Genomic DNA, 16,595 nt, shown 5'->3' on the forward strand with positions numbered 1-16,595 from the left:
ATGTAAAAAAAGAGAAAATAAAACACTTGTGTTCAATTCTCAGAGGCTCAAAACCTGGAGCAGCATTGGCTTCGTTTTCAGGCTGATTAATCCTTCCACTATGGCTAACGCAAAGGGCCAGGACCAGGTTGTGGTGATCTTGTCTTAAATGTACCAACTAATAAATCGACAACACTACAGATGTCCAAGCTTGATAATATATGTATATCTTTTGTCTTTCAGTCAAAATATGAAATTTTATCCCAGCAAACAACTGGCAACTCTACAGTTCACAATGTGAACCGCTTTCGACTGCTGGAGGAGAGGAACCGCGCTCTGAAGCTTGAAGTAGCCACTCTCCGCCAAGAGAAACAGCACTACAGGAAACTGGTATGCTCCCTTATCTCTCCACCCGACTTCAATAATTTGACTTCCACATATGCCGTACATACTCCATATACATTTTGTGTTTCTTGATCAGTCTTCCCTGATAACACACCTGTAGTTGAGGTGTTAATTTCTTATGAATTTCAATTTAATGTTTTGAAATGGAGCCTTCTTTTTGGCTTATGGTCAGATTAAAAACCTTTGTATTGTCGAGTTTCGGCTTTCATTTGTTGTGTGTAACAGTCAAAAGAGGCATGTGTGTGTGTGTTTGTGTGTGTAAGATTCATAATGTAAAGCATCTTGTGGGTTGATAAAGCGGTGGAAATATTGTTGGAATCCATTCACAATTTAGTGTCTTTCTGCATCATTAATGCGTTATGGTATGCCATTCGTGGCAGAGCCCCCTCATCCTCCACTTATTTGGGGAGTACCTAAATATACCTACAGTGACTTCACTGAGTGCTCATTGCACTCACTTGTTACTGTTGCAATTTTTTATTCTTTAAGGAAGCTGTTGATTCAAGGTGGATTGCATGGTATTTCCCACACATACTATACTCCTTCTGCTTGGTCCTAATTATGCAGACATGTGGGTGTGCACAATCTGGTGTTAAACAGAAATGTTTTATGCAGTTAGGGGAGTGTTGTGTACGGGGGTTTGTTCACAGCACCATTCGTATTTTCCAGTGCATAGTATGTTCATGTATTTATGTATTTAGTCAATTTGTCCTTTGGGGGGGCCTTCTCCAGGTGGTCTCAGATGGCAAGGTGTGTGAGCTGTTGTCTTGGCAACACGCCCATATGCAGCAGCGTGGACATGCTGGCAGAGGGGAACTGACAGAGCATAATGGCTGGCTTCTGTTGTAAGCCTCAATGGCTTGAAATGAGTTCCAGTAACATTGAGCGAAATCCGCATGCTGTGCTGTGTGTTCCCAAACCTGATGATAACACTAACCCATAATAGGAAACAAAAATATTATCCCAGTGTTTTGTGTTTTGTTTAAGGATTCCTTGTTCATTTATCTCTTGATGTCTGACAAATAATTTACAAAATGTTATTATTGGAGCATTTCTGCCACCGATTTCCTCCTTTTATATTGTAAAATGTTGTTTTCATGAGTTCTCCTCCTCTTGTGGGAACTTTCTAAGTGTGTATCTAAGAGAAATACAGCTACTTGTCCCCTTTGCACCAACAGCAACACTGATGTTTGATCTCGACTCAAACTGACAATCAAGTATGGAACACACTAATGTTAAGTTTTTTCCCTTGGGAATATACAAATATTCCAAAATTAAGGACCACACGGTGGTGTAATGCCTTAAAGGAGAATATCCCTGGTTCAGTTCCAGGCTTGGGGGCCTTTCAGTGGGGAGTCTGCATGTTCTCCCTGTGCATGCTCCCTCTCTGACTTCATCTCACAGTTCAGAAACCTACATATTAGATGGTTTTGTGTCCTGGATTCACAGTTGTCTGTCTCTCTACAGTCTACATACACATTACATAGATTGGGACATGGATTCAAATGAGAGAAAAAACTAATGTTTTTTGAGCATTTGCTGCGTTTATCCACTGAAACTATATGGAGGAAACAAAAAAGATCATTGATAATGTAACGACTCTGCATTCACCATTTCTGTGTGTAGAGCTTACGGATGAACTGCTAATGCAGTTTCATCTAAGTGTATGAGATAAGAAAGACATTTGCCCTCTTTATCAGGGCATACAAACATCTGTCTTAGAAATGTTTGGATTCAGGGTAGCCTGGGAGATTTTAGCGGAATTATCTGTCACAGTAGCACAAATCATGTGGTTGTGTAATTATGCCTGTGTCTGTTAATATGTGTTGCTTTTCTTTTGTTTTCATATGGGAGAGTTCCTGTTTTGAGGCCGTTCTGCCTTCTGCCTGAGAGTCTTTTCGCTGCTGACAGCTTCACTCACACAGGCTGCATCATGGTCACTCATGCAAAGACAGACTCGGCTATGGATCAGTTAATCTGAGAGCGGCTCAGTTATGAGGGTTGGTTCATTCTTACATATTTGCTTAAGCAGATATACTATGCACTGACACTGTTAGTGTATTTAAAGTGAAAAAGAGACATTGTTTTTGGTCATCCCTTCCATCTGCATTAATTTGGTTTTGAATGTCTTTTTTTTTCAAAATCTGGTGAAGACAAATATGCTCAAATACATCCCATTTTTTTAAGCCTCTATTGATATTTGGATTTGGGGTCAATTGGCGCCTATACTTTGACTGTAGGTGTGAATATGAACATGTGTGTGAGTGCACTGTCTTTCTGTGTTTGCCTTGCAATGGACTGACAATATGTACGGAGAGCTTTGGATCGCAGATAGTGAATTAATCTGTTGGACAAAACCCACAGTGGTACACTTGCTGAGTTATTAATTTAAGGACATGTTTCAACATGAAAATGCTATTTCATACCAGAAATGTAAAATTCCAAATGGCTCACATTGCTAATCTGCACTACACGCGTTTCCGGTTCAGACATGACTCATTCACCCAAAAGTCTGAATGTGTGTGTAGGATGGCTTTCATCTGTGTTTGCCCTTTGATGAAATGCTGTACTATCCAGAATGCACCCTGCCTTTTACCCATAGTCCACTGGGATCAGCTCCACCCCGCCTCGTGGGTATTGTAGATGGGTGGAAGTATGACTAATCCCAGACATGTGGCATAGAGTACTGAATTCATATCTGCTTTGTTATCAGTAGCCTGAGCGACTTTCGATCTTCCATCATGATCTTCTGGTTCCTCTCAAGAACGTCCGGTTTATATTAGTGACAGTATTTGTATTGTCATCATATTGTAGGGAAGCATTTCCATGGTGGTGTTATGTTATGGGAATAAGTGAGATGTGTTTCTAGAACAACAGGATGTAGAAAGAGAAACGCGTGCTTGACTGGTCATGTATTTCCCACCACGTTTCCTTCTTCAAAAGGTGGTCTCAGCAAAATGTCTAAACTCCGCTGTAGTATTCTCATTTCTATACTTGTATCACTGAAAAGAATCTTCATAGGCTACCTCAACCAGACTGTAATATCTTTGTCATTCTCTTGTGTTTTGTTGTTTTTCTACCTAAATGGCAAGAAAACAGACAGAGAAGGTGGACTGTTTTCCAGGAAAACAAAGAAAATAGAATGAAAAAAAAAAAAACCCAAACAAAACAAAACTCTTTGGACTAGTTGCCTGGAAACAATCTCTGATGGACAGTCGGAGAAAGGTACCCTCGGTGAGGAGTGACCTTCTGTGTGGCATGTAGCTGCTGCTAAAAGGCCACAGCTGTCTCCCTAGACACCGTCCCTATGGCAACAATTGTGTATTACTAGCAGCTGGTCCATTCAGATGATAGAGGCCGTTCCAGTGCAAAGGGGACCAACGGCTAATCAATAATCACTAATAGCTGTGTTGTCTCAGCGTACCCTGCAATGTCCATCTGAAGTTGCTCTAATCAGATGCACAGACAAGTCCGGGGTTAATAGTTGTTCAGCATAATGTGAGTCGATTCACAGTTCAGCTGGAATAACACTGCCACCACCCACAGGATGCTTAAAAAAATGTAAAAAAAAAAAAATATTGTTTTGACTTGCAAAGTTATTGTAGCAGCAGATATTAAAAGGAGTGTATTCTGGCAGAGGATTTCATTCTTCACTTAATTCAATTTACCTCAGACAGTGTTCTGTCAGATGTTCCCGTTTAATTATATTACCCCCCTCCCCCCCCCCCAGTCAATTCTCCAGTCCATCCTTTGTGTTATTTCTGAAGAAATAATCCAAAGCACAATGAAGAAGACAATATAATCAGAGTTCTTGAATACCAGAACTGAGATGGACCACTTCAATCAGCAGATTAACTGTAAAATTATTTTAACTCAGGAGATTTGGTTTACTCAGCCTTACCTACTCCTTGCCCAATCTTAACCTGGACTGGGTTGTGTTCGTAGCGACTAATCTGTCCGTCAATTAAACACAATGTCAATTAAGACTCGTCGACGTGTCTAAAATAGAAAACCACACAAAAAAACCCCATCCAATTTTCACATTGCGTAATCAATCTCAACATATTCCATTAACTTGGTGAAGCCTTCACCATCAACAAAGCTGAATGGAAGCATATCTTGTAAGCTCATTGTCATGATGAGTTGCATTATCCTCTCAGAGTGGGTGGCATCACGGTGTCTCTGGGTGAACATTGTGAAATTACCTTGAGCCTGGTGAGTGCCGCTAACAGCAGCTCCGTGCAGGTTAGTGTCCAAATGCTTGAGTCGAGTGTGGTTGCTCCAGTGCAGTGCTTATATGTCTTTTTTTTTCTGACATGGCATACATGCTGTCTTGTTTTCAATTGTATGGATGAGGGTATACTGACAAGCTGTGCTCAGTTTTCAAGAAGACATCGCTCCAAATTCTCACCGTGCTGTAGCCCCAACTTGTGCAGGCATGACAGCTGAGCAACCACCTAACCCTAATCTTTGTCATCGTTTAAAAAAAAACTTAATAATTTTAAAATAATTTTCCTTTTTGTGACTTGATTTCTATTCTGAGAAAGAAGACAGTTCAATCAAATATGTAAACAGGTTTTGGTACACAGAGTAATAAACACACATGCACTTCATCGGTGTCCATACCAAGATGAAGAGGTTGACTGAGGACACTGGCCCAGCCTGTCCAGCTTCCATGCTGGCAGTAATCAAAGCAGATATGATGTATATCAGGTTGGGCTGTGCCTGTTCATGATCGAATTTGAGATGTTTTCTGGGAATTCATTTTCAGCGCAAATTTAAAAGAAAGGATGCGCACTTCCTCGTGCTTGTATCACGTGGCACAGCATCATTTGAGGTTTTCTAGTGGTCATAATGTACAATCAGAACGTGCTTTTGTAGTTTACTTCAGTGTCCATGAAAAGAACATAGAACAAAGCAATGCTTTACAAAGGCAATTAAACTGCAACAAACACAAGCACCTAAGCATCAATGCAGCCCTCCCAAATGTGCAGATGCAGCATTCTTTGCAGCAGACACCCCTACAGTGCAAACAGACATCCACCAAGCACACTGCACCCGTGCACAGAAATCTTCTCTGCCCTGGGGTAAAAAATTGAAGACATAGAGGCAACTTATTGTCCCAATGGCTTTGGGAAAAAAGCCAACACATGGTTTGGCAAAAACCTGCAAACACAACGTTTCCTCGTGGCATGCAGGGTGTTCCTTCACAGTCCCAAATGATCCACTTTGTTGTGTAGTGAACACACAAATGCCAGCAGGATTAATGATCTGGCCAATTTGTGAGGGCCAGCGTTGAGTTCTGGAGGAATGCAGGCTGAGCTGAGACTTCCAGCACCGGTCAGCACTGAACAGCTCAAACCTTGAATCCTCAGCTGGGATACTTGTGCCAATACATAGAAACTATCATGAAAATGTACATTTACTGGCAAATACAAACAAACATTACAACAGAAGCTTTTTCAAGCTGGTGTGTCATTAAACTGCTTCTGAAGTTTCTCTCACTAATTCTAATATAATACATTTCATCTGCTGTAGTCTAAAATACAAACTGTTTGTCATGAGGACCATTTTGTCTGAAATCTTGCAAAGGTTTGGACGTTTTGTTATGTTGGACTTGATTGGCAGTTGCTAAAGGCCCTTATTAGTAAATATAAAATGTACATCACATTGCTACTTGCTAAAAATAAACCTTTATTTTAGCCCTTTTTTTCAGTTCAGCCTTGAGAAACAGGAGACTTCAATAATAACACAATGGGTGTTCACATGTGACATACAGAGCAGCATAGTTATGTACTGTAAATGCTGAGCACTGGCTGGATTTAAGAACACAATGATATAAATCCAAACCACATTTGTGGTCCACCGTACACTTAAAAAAATAAAAATAAAAATAAAACAAATTCTGTTGCATTAGTAGGAAAATGTGCTAGAAATTTGTCATTGAATGTAGGGCCCTCCTGGATTAATTGAAAATCCCTTTAACTGGATTAAGTCATTTCAGGGGCTAACTGTGGCGTACCCACACTCACGCACACTTGCATGGACATGCATGAGTCCCCACACACAAGCTGATGTCAATATGATATAATTAGTCATTGTGACAAGGCAGTGTAGGCAGTGTGATCGCAAGTGTGTGCTGTGTTGTGGTTAAGGGCTAAAAGCTGTGAAACTGCGAGGATTACACTTGGAACCGACAGGAAATGGAATAATGGGTCATATGGGGACAAAATTTAGCCTCATGTTTTGTGACATGAAGTGAATTTTATAATGAAATCCCAGCTGTGAAAAAAATACTTGATATTGAAGTGAGATGTTGCCTGGTTCTTGTTCAGCCTCTCTGTTTGGAGTTTTATCTCCTACATCTGGACAGTAAGATCAACGGTTGGATATACAGTAGTTCCATAGTATTTTATGCAGATATCTTTGGTTCCCAGGAGGTAAATTTACTCTTTTCTACTCGTGCCAGCGTGATGATTTTCCCATGTTGTTTTACTAAAACAACCACCGCCTCTTAGTCAGCTCAGAAGAGTCTGATCAAACAGAATTTAGATTTTACACCTTATTCTAAAATTGGGTGTAGCATGGTTATTCCGTCTCTTTATGTAATATTTCCTATTCTTCACCTTAAATCTTATACCTTGGACAAATACATGTACCTGAATAATTGGCTGTACTTTATGTGAGCATAGAGTGTGCATGTTAATACAACTATTTTGGTAGACGATGGGACTCCACACATCCATCGTTTACACTGCTTTATTAAACTCAGGGTCGTACTGGTTGGATTCTCCAACGTGGAGTTTATCTCACCCTGGACAGGTCTCCAGTTTTTGTTCTAGGCGATACAAAAAAAAAGAAAAAAGAAAAAGTCCACTTAACCAGCATAAAATCCCAACCTTCATGTTCTTTCTTTACAGAGCACCACAACAAACTGAAAGGCTGTTTACTTATTGCATTTAGTATTGCAGCTAATGCAGTACGCCACAAATGTACAACAGTTGAAATGTGCCAGCATGGAATAAAATAGACTTAATTTGTGAGTCACTCCCTGCCCGCCAACAGTGCACTATAAAGCATAATTACATAAGCAAATAACATCAGACCCCAAATGCAGTGGCATAACTTGCTACCGTAAATGAAAGCGCAAGGAAACGATTCAAAGCAGCAGAGAGAGACTCAGATCTTCGTAGAATAGGCAGTGATAGTGGGCATTCATGTTAAATATAGGCTTTTGCGCTGGGATGACTTGCCAGCTGAGGTGCTCATCATCACTGGGGATGTTCGTGAAAGATCAAAAGTAGCATCAGTCAAGTAACGTCAAGGATAAAGACACAGAGGAGCGGAAGTGAAGAGGGCGGATCTATCTGGGAGCAGCCTTCCAATAAAGCGTCTCTATTGTGGAGTCTTCCAGATGTCTATTTCATCTCATTGCCAGTGATACCTTTCCTCCCAACTGTGTCCCACTGATGTAGCTGATGGTTGTGGCGGTGGAGCGAGCTGATTAATTCAACAGAGTGGATTTCTGCAGCTCACTGCACACTCGTACAGGCCGAGAGAGGAAGGGGAGAAATTGAGCAGAGGAAGGGAGAGAAAGGAGGAGAGACAGAGCGCGTGGAAGAGAAAAGGAGAAAATGATGGAGGAAGGGTGTTAAGGAGGAGGGTCTTCGGGGGTGGGGAGAGAGTGAGAGGAAAGGGAAAGAGAGCATGTAGAGAGGGGGCGGAGGAATGAGCGAGGGAGAGAGGGAGAAAGAGAGAGAGACATACACACAGGCCCCGGAGCTGCTGCTGATGCTGCTGCTGCCGCTGCTGCAGCCGTTTGACTATTCCCCACCCATAGAGAGGAGAAGGGAGGAGATCAGAGCAAGGAGGAAGAAGGAGTAAGCGGCACCTTAGTAAAGATGCTCCTGTGCTAGCCGGCACACACGGTAAATACAAATCCTTTATCGCCACCCGGCTCTCTCGTCACCGCTGCTCTTTGTCTGCGTCTCTGCACCATTGGCTCGAGTGTGTTTGTGTTTGATTTAGCTCTGTTGAGTCCTATATATAGTGCACAGGGTTAGCATAGCCCAGCAGCTGGGGAAAACCTATCTGTACAGTTGCTGCGGAAGGAGACAGATGTGCACAGTGAGGTGGAAAGGAGTGGGGTATTAGTACATTTTGTCTCTTCTGGGATTTAATGAGGAGAAAGCAACATCCAGGGTTCACTGTTTCTTGACTGAGGCAAAGCCACCTGTTTGGAGATGTCCGTGTGTGTGTGTGTGTGTGTGTGTGTGTGTGTGTGTGTGTGTGTGTGTGTGTGTGTGTGTGTGTGTGTGTGTGTGTGTGTGTGTGTGTGTGTGTGTGTGTGTGTGTCAGTGTGAGGGGTGGGGTTACAGCGTACGGTCTAATGGTGTGTTTAATGCTCGGTGAGAATAATGTGTGCATGTGAGAATAGGTGTGTGTCAAAGTGGAGGGTAGCGCTGCCTTTCCACTGCTGTCAAACCATGAATAATGAATAATCTTTCTATACTATGTATACGCAAGAATTATGTGTGAAACACCATCTGTGCACACATGATCACTTAGAGACTCAAGAAGAGAGACAAGCATGCAATGCTTTTTCAAACAAATTGATTTAGTGTGCGTTTGTGTGCGCGTCGATGTGCGTGCGTGCGTGCGTGTGCATGTGCGTGTGTGAGTGTGCTTTGACGTTATCGGCTCCGGTAACCTGAGCGTTTCCTGATTCCTGCCTGCTGAGGGGTTGCCAGGTGTTGCTGATGAATATTAACCCACTCATGGCTGATTATTTCTTGTGCTATCCTTATGAGTAAAAGTCACTCACTGGGCGTGTTTGTCTGACTTCACACCCCGTGAAATGTATGTTATACACTGGGAAGCGTCATATTTCTGATTGTGCCGAGATATGTGTGACTTTTATTGTGGCTATTCTCTGTGTGAGAACAAACCTGATATGAAGAAGTCATAATCACAATTTCTATCTCGCTTTAGTGCTCACCACCACAGGTGAGTTTAGGAAGTGGTTTACGGTTTTCATGCTCACTATCCCTGTGCATTCTCATTGGCTATTCCAGATCAGATATGTTGTACAAATACAGCACAACGACACGCCAGGACAAACTCTGGTGTGTCACTGAACAGAGCTGATTTGCTGATGAGGAAAGTTTGCTATTTCCAACAGGAGCTGACTTCTGGAGTACTGATTAAAACAGACACATGGATGTAACAGCAGCTTTGGGGACATTGACAGTGGAAATTTAAACAACTAGTGGCTACATGTTGCTTCTGTGTGCTGCATTATTTTTAATTTGATGGGTTATAGAAAGTCGGTTCAGCACTTTGTGGTTATAAAACACATGTTTAAAAAAAAACAAAAAAAACAGATTGTGAGGCAGAAGCTAAAGTACCTGGAGCAAACCTTGATCCAGATTTGAAATGGAAACGTCCAGAAGTGAGATGACCATGGTAACCACTGCTCCACTGTGCCATCCCATTCCACCTGACAATGAGTGAAAGGCAGTAAACATCCTGAACAGGCTGCCAGCCTGTGGGAACGGTTGTGATTCTCTGAATTTATCCGATCCATTTCTGCAACTATTAAAGCAATGCAAAACATTGAACCCATTTTTACTGACACTTGCTCTGTGTTTTAACCCCTCACAGAATAGTTGTCGCATGCTTCACCTACTAGCAGTATTCATATATTGTCATGAAGCCCAATTTCTGTTTATTGTTTACTGTTTCTGTCTTTGGAAGTGCCAAATTATATATTTTTGAGACGTACAGCTTTTGACCCCTCTATGGGATCACTTTCCAAGATGGCTAAAACTAAAAGACTGGAAACGCCTGATGTTTTGAGGTCTGGTGTCAGTAAACATTTAATTTTGTACATAATGTTTAAGAAGAATACCAGTATCTCCAGTCGAGCACCAGAAATATGTGTTTAAAATAATTAAAATTTGAGTGACAGTCCAGTGCTTTTTATCACGTCCCACTGTAATCCTTTCATTGTGAATCAACTCAAAGTTCCCATTTCCTGCACAGAGCAGAAACGTACAGAGCTGAGCGCCTGCTGTGCCCTGATGAGTAGAGCGGATGTTGCTTTTCATCACGTTGGTTGTTGGAACGAGAAGGAAATTAAAGCTATCATGACACAGCTAATCACTCAGCAGCCTCTTTAACTCGTCTGTTGGATGCGTGTGAGTTGTTGCACATGCTCCAAAAAGCCTCTGCGTGCACGCAGGTGAGATTATTCAGGGTTTGTGTGTGTCCACCGTGCATATGCTTGAGTGTATGGCTGTGTGGGTAGGTGAGACACCAAAGGAGAAAATACTTGTGTGGCATAGGAAAATGAAAAGGAGAGAACCCGTGCACAAACGAATCTGCTTAAATTTAATTTTGCAGCATTTTGCTGTCCACAAGTGGTATGTCTTTATTTGTCCGTCTGCAATATTTAGTCACTTCCCTTCAGTGTTCCTTTGAAAGATGCAAAGCCAGGTTGCAGGAGGGCAAGTCTTAAGTTTACACCATCGTTCTTCCTCTCCCACTTCTTCATCTCCATGCGGCAGACTGGTCGGCTCTGCCAGCTGACGTTCATTTGAATGCCAGAGGGCAAAAAAGGGAGAGAGATAGAGGAGAGTAGATACGGGGAAATGAAACATGTGTTTTCAGTCTCATGACTGATTTCTCTCCTGCTCCTCTCTTGAGATTATCAGGGAGTCTGGCAGCCAAAGACAGCCTCCTCAACTAATCAAAATGTTCCTATACGGACACGGAGGCGCCGCCAACATCCCCACAGTGACAGCCTCGGAGGGCTGTGGAGCCACCCATCACTACACACACACACACACACGCACACACACACACTGCGTTTGCACACATGTGCTGTCATGTGGAGACAAGAGTAAGTCAACAGATTCAAAAATACATCCACAGAGTCATACATCAGCAGACCTTTGTGTATTTCATGTGGACGGAGACACACATTTCCATATTTACTCCGGATTACATGCCTTCATACACACTCACCCACATTTTCACTCTATTATTAATAGCATGGCTCGATGTGTGCTTACACTTTGTGTACTCAGAAGGTCCGTTGCACATCCGCATCAAACAGCCCATCTCCAGTATGTTGTATATGTGCATGTGGATATTATATTTTACGTCAGTTTTAAAGTGTGCCAGTGTGCCTCTTCAGTATACTAACATTGCATTGAACTGGCAGCTTTAAACAGCAAATACATTTGACGGCTTTTGTTTGCCATACAGGCTCACAATTACACTGTCAAAGGGCATCGGATATGTTGCATGTGATAGTTCATTTCATTTTCCTTTTTTTTATTTTTTTTATCATCCTGACGCACCACACCTGAAAGAGAGCTGTTTCTATAGCAACCCTGTCACCCCTCCCCTCACCCCTACCCCTGCCATGTGTGTGGTGCACGCAACTTGCGCAGCTCGACACGTGAACGTATGCCAGAATGTGAGTGAGCGCTGTATTGATTGTGAGCGTACACAAGTGTTGTCACTTAGCCAGTTTGAGGGGGGGGGGTTGCAGAGATAGAAACAATAAAGGAACATTTCCTCCTCACATTTCCTGGCAGCTTTTCAATATACACAGAAGTTATATTAAAGACACAGAGGACTGCAGAGGGAGAAGGAGGATGGGTGGGGCAAGGAAGGAGTATCTGTGGAAAATAGATGTCTGACTGAAGGATAAATGCAGATATAATAGCACGAGTAGCGTTCAAATTATGTTGTCATTCAGGTGGTGTATTTGTACTTCTGAAATAATCAGCAGTTTGAATGTAGCTTAGGTGAGTCACAGCTCAAATGATGGACTCAGTATCATTGTGCCTACTCTGTTTAATTATACTGAGAATATTTAGAAAATAAATGTACTGAGTATGATTTCAGGACAAGTCTAGAGTGTCCCCTCCGTGACATGGCTAGAAGTCACTTTGACCCAGAAGCAGGTTATATGATGCTGTTTATATTTTTGGCTCAAAGTGCACTCTCAAAACTTAATTCTGTGGCCTATTTGTATTGCTACATAGTCCCAGCATGACTCTGCCAGACTAGGTGAGCCCTTTGGCATAGAAACATGATGATAAAAGCCTGTTAATTCCACATCACTAACAGTCTCCCACTGTCCTCTGTAATTTAAAAAAAATCTTTTTAAGTTGTCGTCATTGTTTTACACCCAATTTTCCTTCTCTTTAGGTGCCCTTCTCTCCTGATTAGACTTTTCTCTCTCACACCCTGTTCTCTCTGTTCCTCTAAATAACATCTTGATTACCTTCTCTTACCTAAATTGTCCCTGTCTTGTACCTCTATCATTTGCTACATCTTCTTTCGCTCAGCCCTCTTCTCTCTCATTTAGTCCCCAGTGTTTTGTGTCTGGACGGGCTTGAATGATTAAATATAGGGCAGAAGCCTTCAGTGGACTGAACACCAAGGGCAACTAGATGGAGAGAGGAAGAAGAGGAGTCGGAGGAGGAGGAGGAGGAGGAGGGCAGGGTTAGAGGAGCACACAATGTCACAGAGGCAAGCCTGTTCGTATACAGATGACATGACAAGACCTGTGCTCCTGTAACTGTCACCTATTGCACCGTGCCACTGAGTCCTACTCTGGGGAGACCCAGGACTCGCTCATACGTCCCATAAACTGTGACGGTTTCCCGACGAGAGTTTTCCATGTTTATGTCATTGAGTCTTAAACAGAAATTTAAGAACAATGAGAACAGATTTAATCAGTAATATTATAGCCCCACTGAGTTTTTTGTACTCAAATTTGTTTTCCCCTTTATATTTCAAATGTTTACTTTGATCGGACATTTTCCTACCTAACTGAAGAAAGATCATAGTCTATGACAGTTCAAGGCACCGTTGTCCATGATTTGTTAAAAAGGCTAAATATAATCAGAAAACCAATGTTGATTCTTTTTCAAAATGTGGCTCACAAAATTGGCCAGAGTGAAGAGATATTCGTGTTGGTTACCCAAAACAAACAAACACAATCACAAATACACTACATATGAGGCAGATGATCAATAAAAAAAAGTATTGGAAACTTTGATTTAGAATATCTAGTCTGATCTGGTCGCTTTGTTTCAAAACCAAGTCTTGGTATTTTTGGTAAACTATTGTTTATCAGCACAAGAGTTTTTTTCAGTTTCCTCTTATGTGGAGAGAACAGTTGAGCTTCTCTGTGTAGAGCTAAAAACAAAACTATGTTAATGAATCCTTAGCCCTCCTGGCAGTGGAAAGTGGCCAGCACTAGCGTAACACTCCCCCTCGCTTGTTGTCTTTATCAGAAGGGGGTCTGCAGCACTTCGAAGCATCTGCTGATCATGAGGAAAACAACTTTTTGCTGTTTATCTCCACATTGGCTTCCATATCGTAATGGTAGGAAATGATAAACAGGGACCTCTGACCCTGGAGATCCCTTTCCTGGATGTTTGACTTTTTCTCCCTGTTACAACACACAACCAGATTGCAATGGGGGTATTATGAAGTATTATGTTCAGATTTGCAGAAGCAGAGAGACATTTAAAACACGCAGCAGATGGGATCTCCGGAACCCCGGGTTGGAGAGTGATGAGGAACAGTGTTGAGGAATCTTCTGTTGAGGCTCGGTTAAGTGCGTTTCTAGTATATAGCGTACATTTTAGCAACTATGCAATGGGGTCAGATGTAAATTATTTAGCACTTATGCGGTGTGTTTTCCTCCAGATCGGGGCCATGTGAGTGTGTATCATTGGGTATTATGTGCACACATAGGGGCATGTGCGTCCCTGACTCTGTGTGTATTAGTCAATGAATATGTGTGCACTTGAGGATTTATGGGCTGACTTGTCTGTGTGTGTTTGTGCATTTACTTGTTTTGAACGCAAAGGTTCAACCAAGCATTATGTGAGCATGAAGGTCTATCCAAGCACATGTAATCCTTAACCAGCTCCTGGGCTCCTCATTAGCATTACACTGATCATTCTTAGAACTTTTTTTCCATCCCTCCGATAGTCTCCGTGGCTGGAGGGAACACAATGGGGCCCGTTCACATCAAATGTGTTATGTCATCAGTGTGACTTTAATCTTGGCTGCCCATGTCAATTGGAGCACAATTTCACCATCATTGCATACAGCGAGTGCACACGGCACGCATGCACACATTTCAGTATGTACACTCCCATGCCCTAATATTTCCCTCCGGGAATGTGTATTCTTCAGGGAAGGCAGTGTTTTCCCTGAAGGCCCTCAGTATACGGTCCAGCTGGATCAGCGAGGCCTCTCGTATATAGACAGTCAAGGTTTTCACACATTGGCTTTCTGTCTATCCCTGGCTTTGTTCAGGCTGCTTCCAAATAGCAACAAGGAGATAATGAAAATCATATTCAGCTTTAGCTTGTGCACCGAAATTGTATCTAGTTAATGCACATTGCACAAATGTACATGCCAACAATGGTATGTTCATAACAATACATACTTCATTTGGAACAGTTGGGGTTTGAGAACAGCTTCACTTCTTTTTTGTTCCTCCAGAATTGCAGAAGACTGTGAAAGCTAATGTTTTCATACACAGATTCTGAGTTTTGGACACCTGGTCTGAAGGTTTTAGTAATCTAAATATGAAAAACATTAATCAATAAACATTTTGGTAACATGTCTTTCTTGTCTCTATCTATCTATCTGTCTATCTATGAACATGTACAAAAAACAGAAAAAGAAACAAAGCAAATTGAACAGAATCAGATCTTTATGTTTTCTCTTAAACTGTATTAAGTTTGATCATTGTTTAATTTCTATACATAATTATTCCATGATTTTACAATGCAAATGATGATACATAGTAATTACATCTTTGTAATGCTTGCACAGATGACAGAAGTTTGAAAGAAAGTCTGATAATGTTATATCTGAATCAGGTGAGATCAGCAGGAGGAAGGACAACAGAGATTTTGGTGGATTGAGAAGCTTGACCATATATTGACTGTCAGATAGCATAAATTGTTTAATCACTACATTGTTATTACCAGCTTATCAACTTTCAACCATGTGGCATACGTATGGAAAAACAGGGATGTTGTGTGCTATTTCTGTATGATAATATTTATCATATATCCAAATATAAAATGTATTGAATTATTAAGGAGTGCAAACCAGTTCTTTGGTGTAGTGACTGTGGGTGGTATCATGGCCTGTGTCAGGTGTTTCATCAGGTGTTAGTGCAGGGAGGTAATTCAAAGGTGCAGTCAATCAGGTGATGCAAGGGTCACAAGAAGATCACATGGTTTTTACCACACATAGCCACATGGAGCACTTATTGGCTTATTGTTTGTCATGATTCTATATCTTTGTTGTCAGAGTTCTCTGAATAAGTGGGAACATCACTTGATTGTTCCTCGTGTGTGGAGAAAAACACAATAAAAGTCGGTGAAGAGGTATATGTTTTAAGTCATGTTTTAGTAATAGTTTTTTTCTAGCCGTATCCATGCCACTTTAACTCACTTAGGGTTACTGGGGCTAGTGTCACACACACTCACACTCACATTCCCACCTGCAGACAATTTAGACTCACTATTAAATGACAAATGCGTGTTGTTCATCTCTGGGAGGATATGAGAGGTTGTTCAAAGCCGTCTAAAATATGTGTATAACGGCCATCACTACTTGTCACCATCTGATTTTGTCCAAATCTATCTTTTTTCACCGAAACACATCAAATTATCGGCTCGAGTACACAACGAGCAACCAACTTCCGTTTTGAATTATGCCCAGTCACGAGTGACGTGATTGGTCAATTGATACCATGTGGTGTTTACCTTTCGAAAGGTGGCCTCTGATTTGTCCATAATTCTCTCGTTCATCTTGCTGCCTTCTAATGGTGAAGCAGAGCGTTCATCCAGAATCGAATCAAGACACGGCTGCATTGCCACTTGTCTATAGAGCGACTGGATCTGCTCATTTGACTTTCATACGGGCAAATCCCTTTGGAGGATGCTGAGGAATTTTATATGCACAATCCACACAGGTGGTATTAATTATAGGGACCTATAATCTATCGAATCTCTCATTTTCAAAATGTTGACACATATTTGAATATATTTCGAGAATGAAATATTCTTTGCCCTGAAAATGTTGATTTTGATATATAAGCAGTGACAATCATGCTTGTTCCCTCACCAATTTAATTGCGTGACTGTGACATA

At 41.6% G+C, this 16,595-nt stretch overlaps 1 protein-coding gene across 1 annotated transcript in view; it reads left to right on the plus strand.

The window, feature by feature from the left end:
* The window catches only part of rimbp2a (RIMS binding protein 2a), a gene marked incomplete at both ends in the record, with an annotated part of 68,632 nt that overhangs the window by 9,532 nt on the left and 42,505 nt on the right, over nt 1–16,595 (plus strand). Inside the window, one exon of the mRNA XM_080510589.1 lies at nt 223–369. Within this exon, the coding sequence (XP_080366715.1) occupies nt 223–369 (147 nt within the window). The remainder of the gene's footprint in view (nt 1–222; nt 370–16,595) is intronic.

Source organism: Blennius ocellaris (genome assembly GCF_963422515.1).
Source record: "Blennius ocellaris genome assembly, chromosome: 15".
Lineage (NCBI taxonomy): Eukaryota > Metazoa > Chordata > Actinopteri > Blenniiformes > Blenniidae > Blennius > Blennius ocellaris.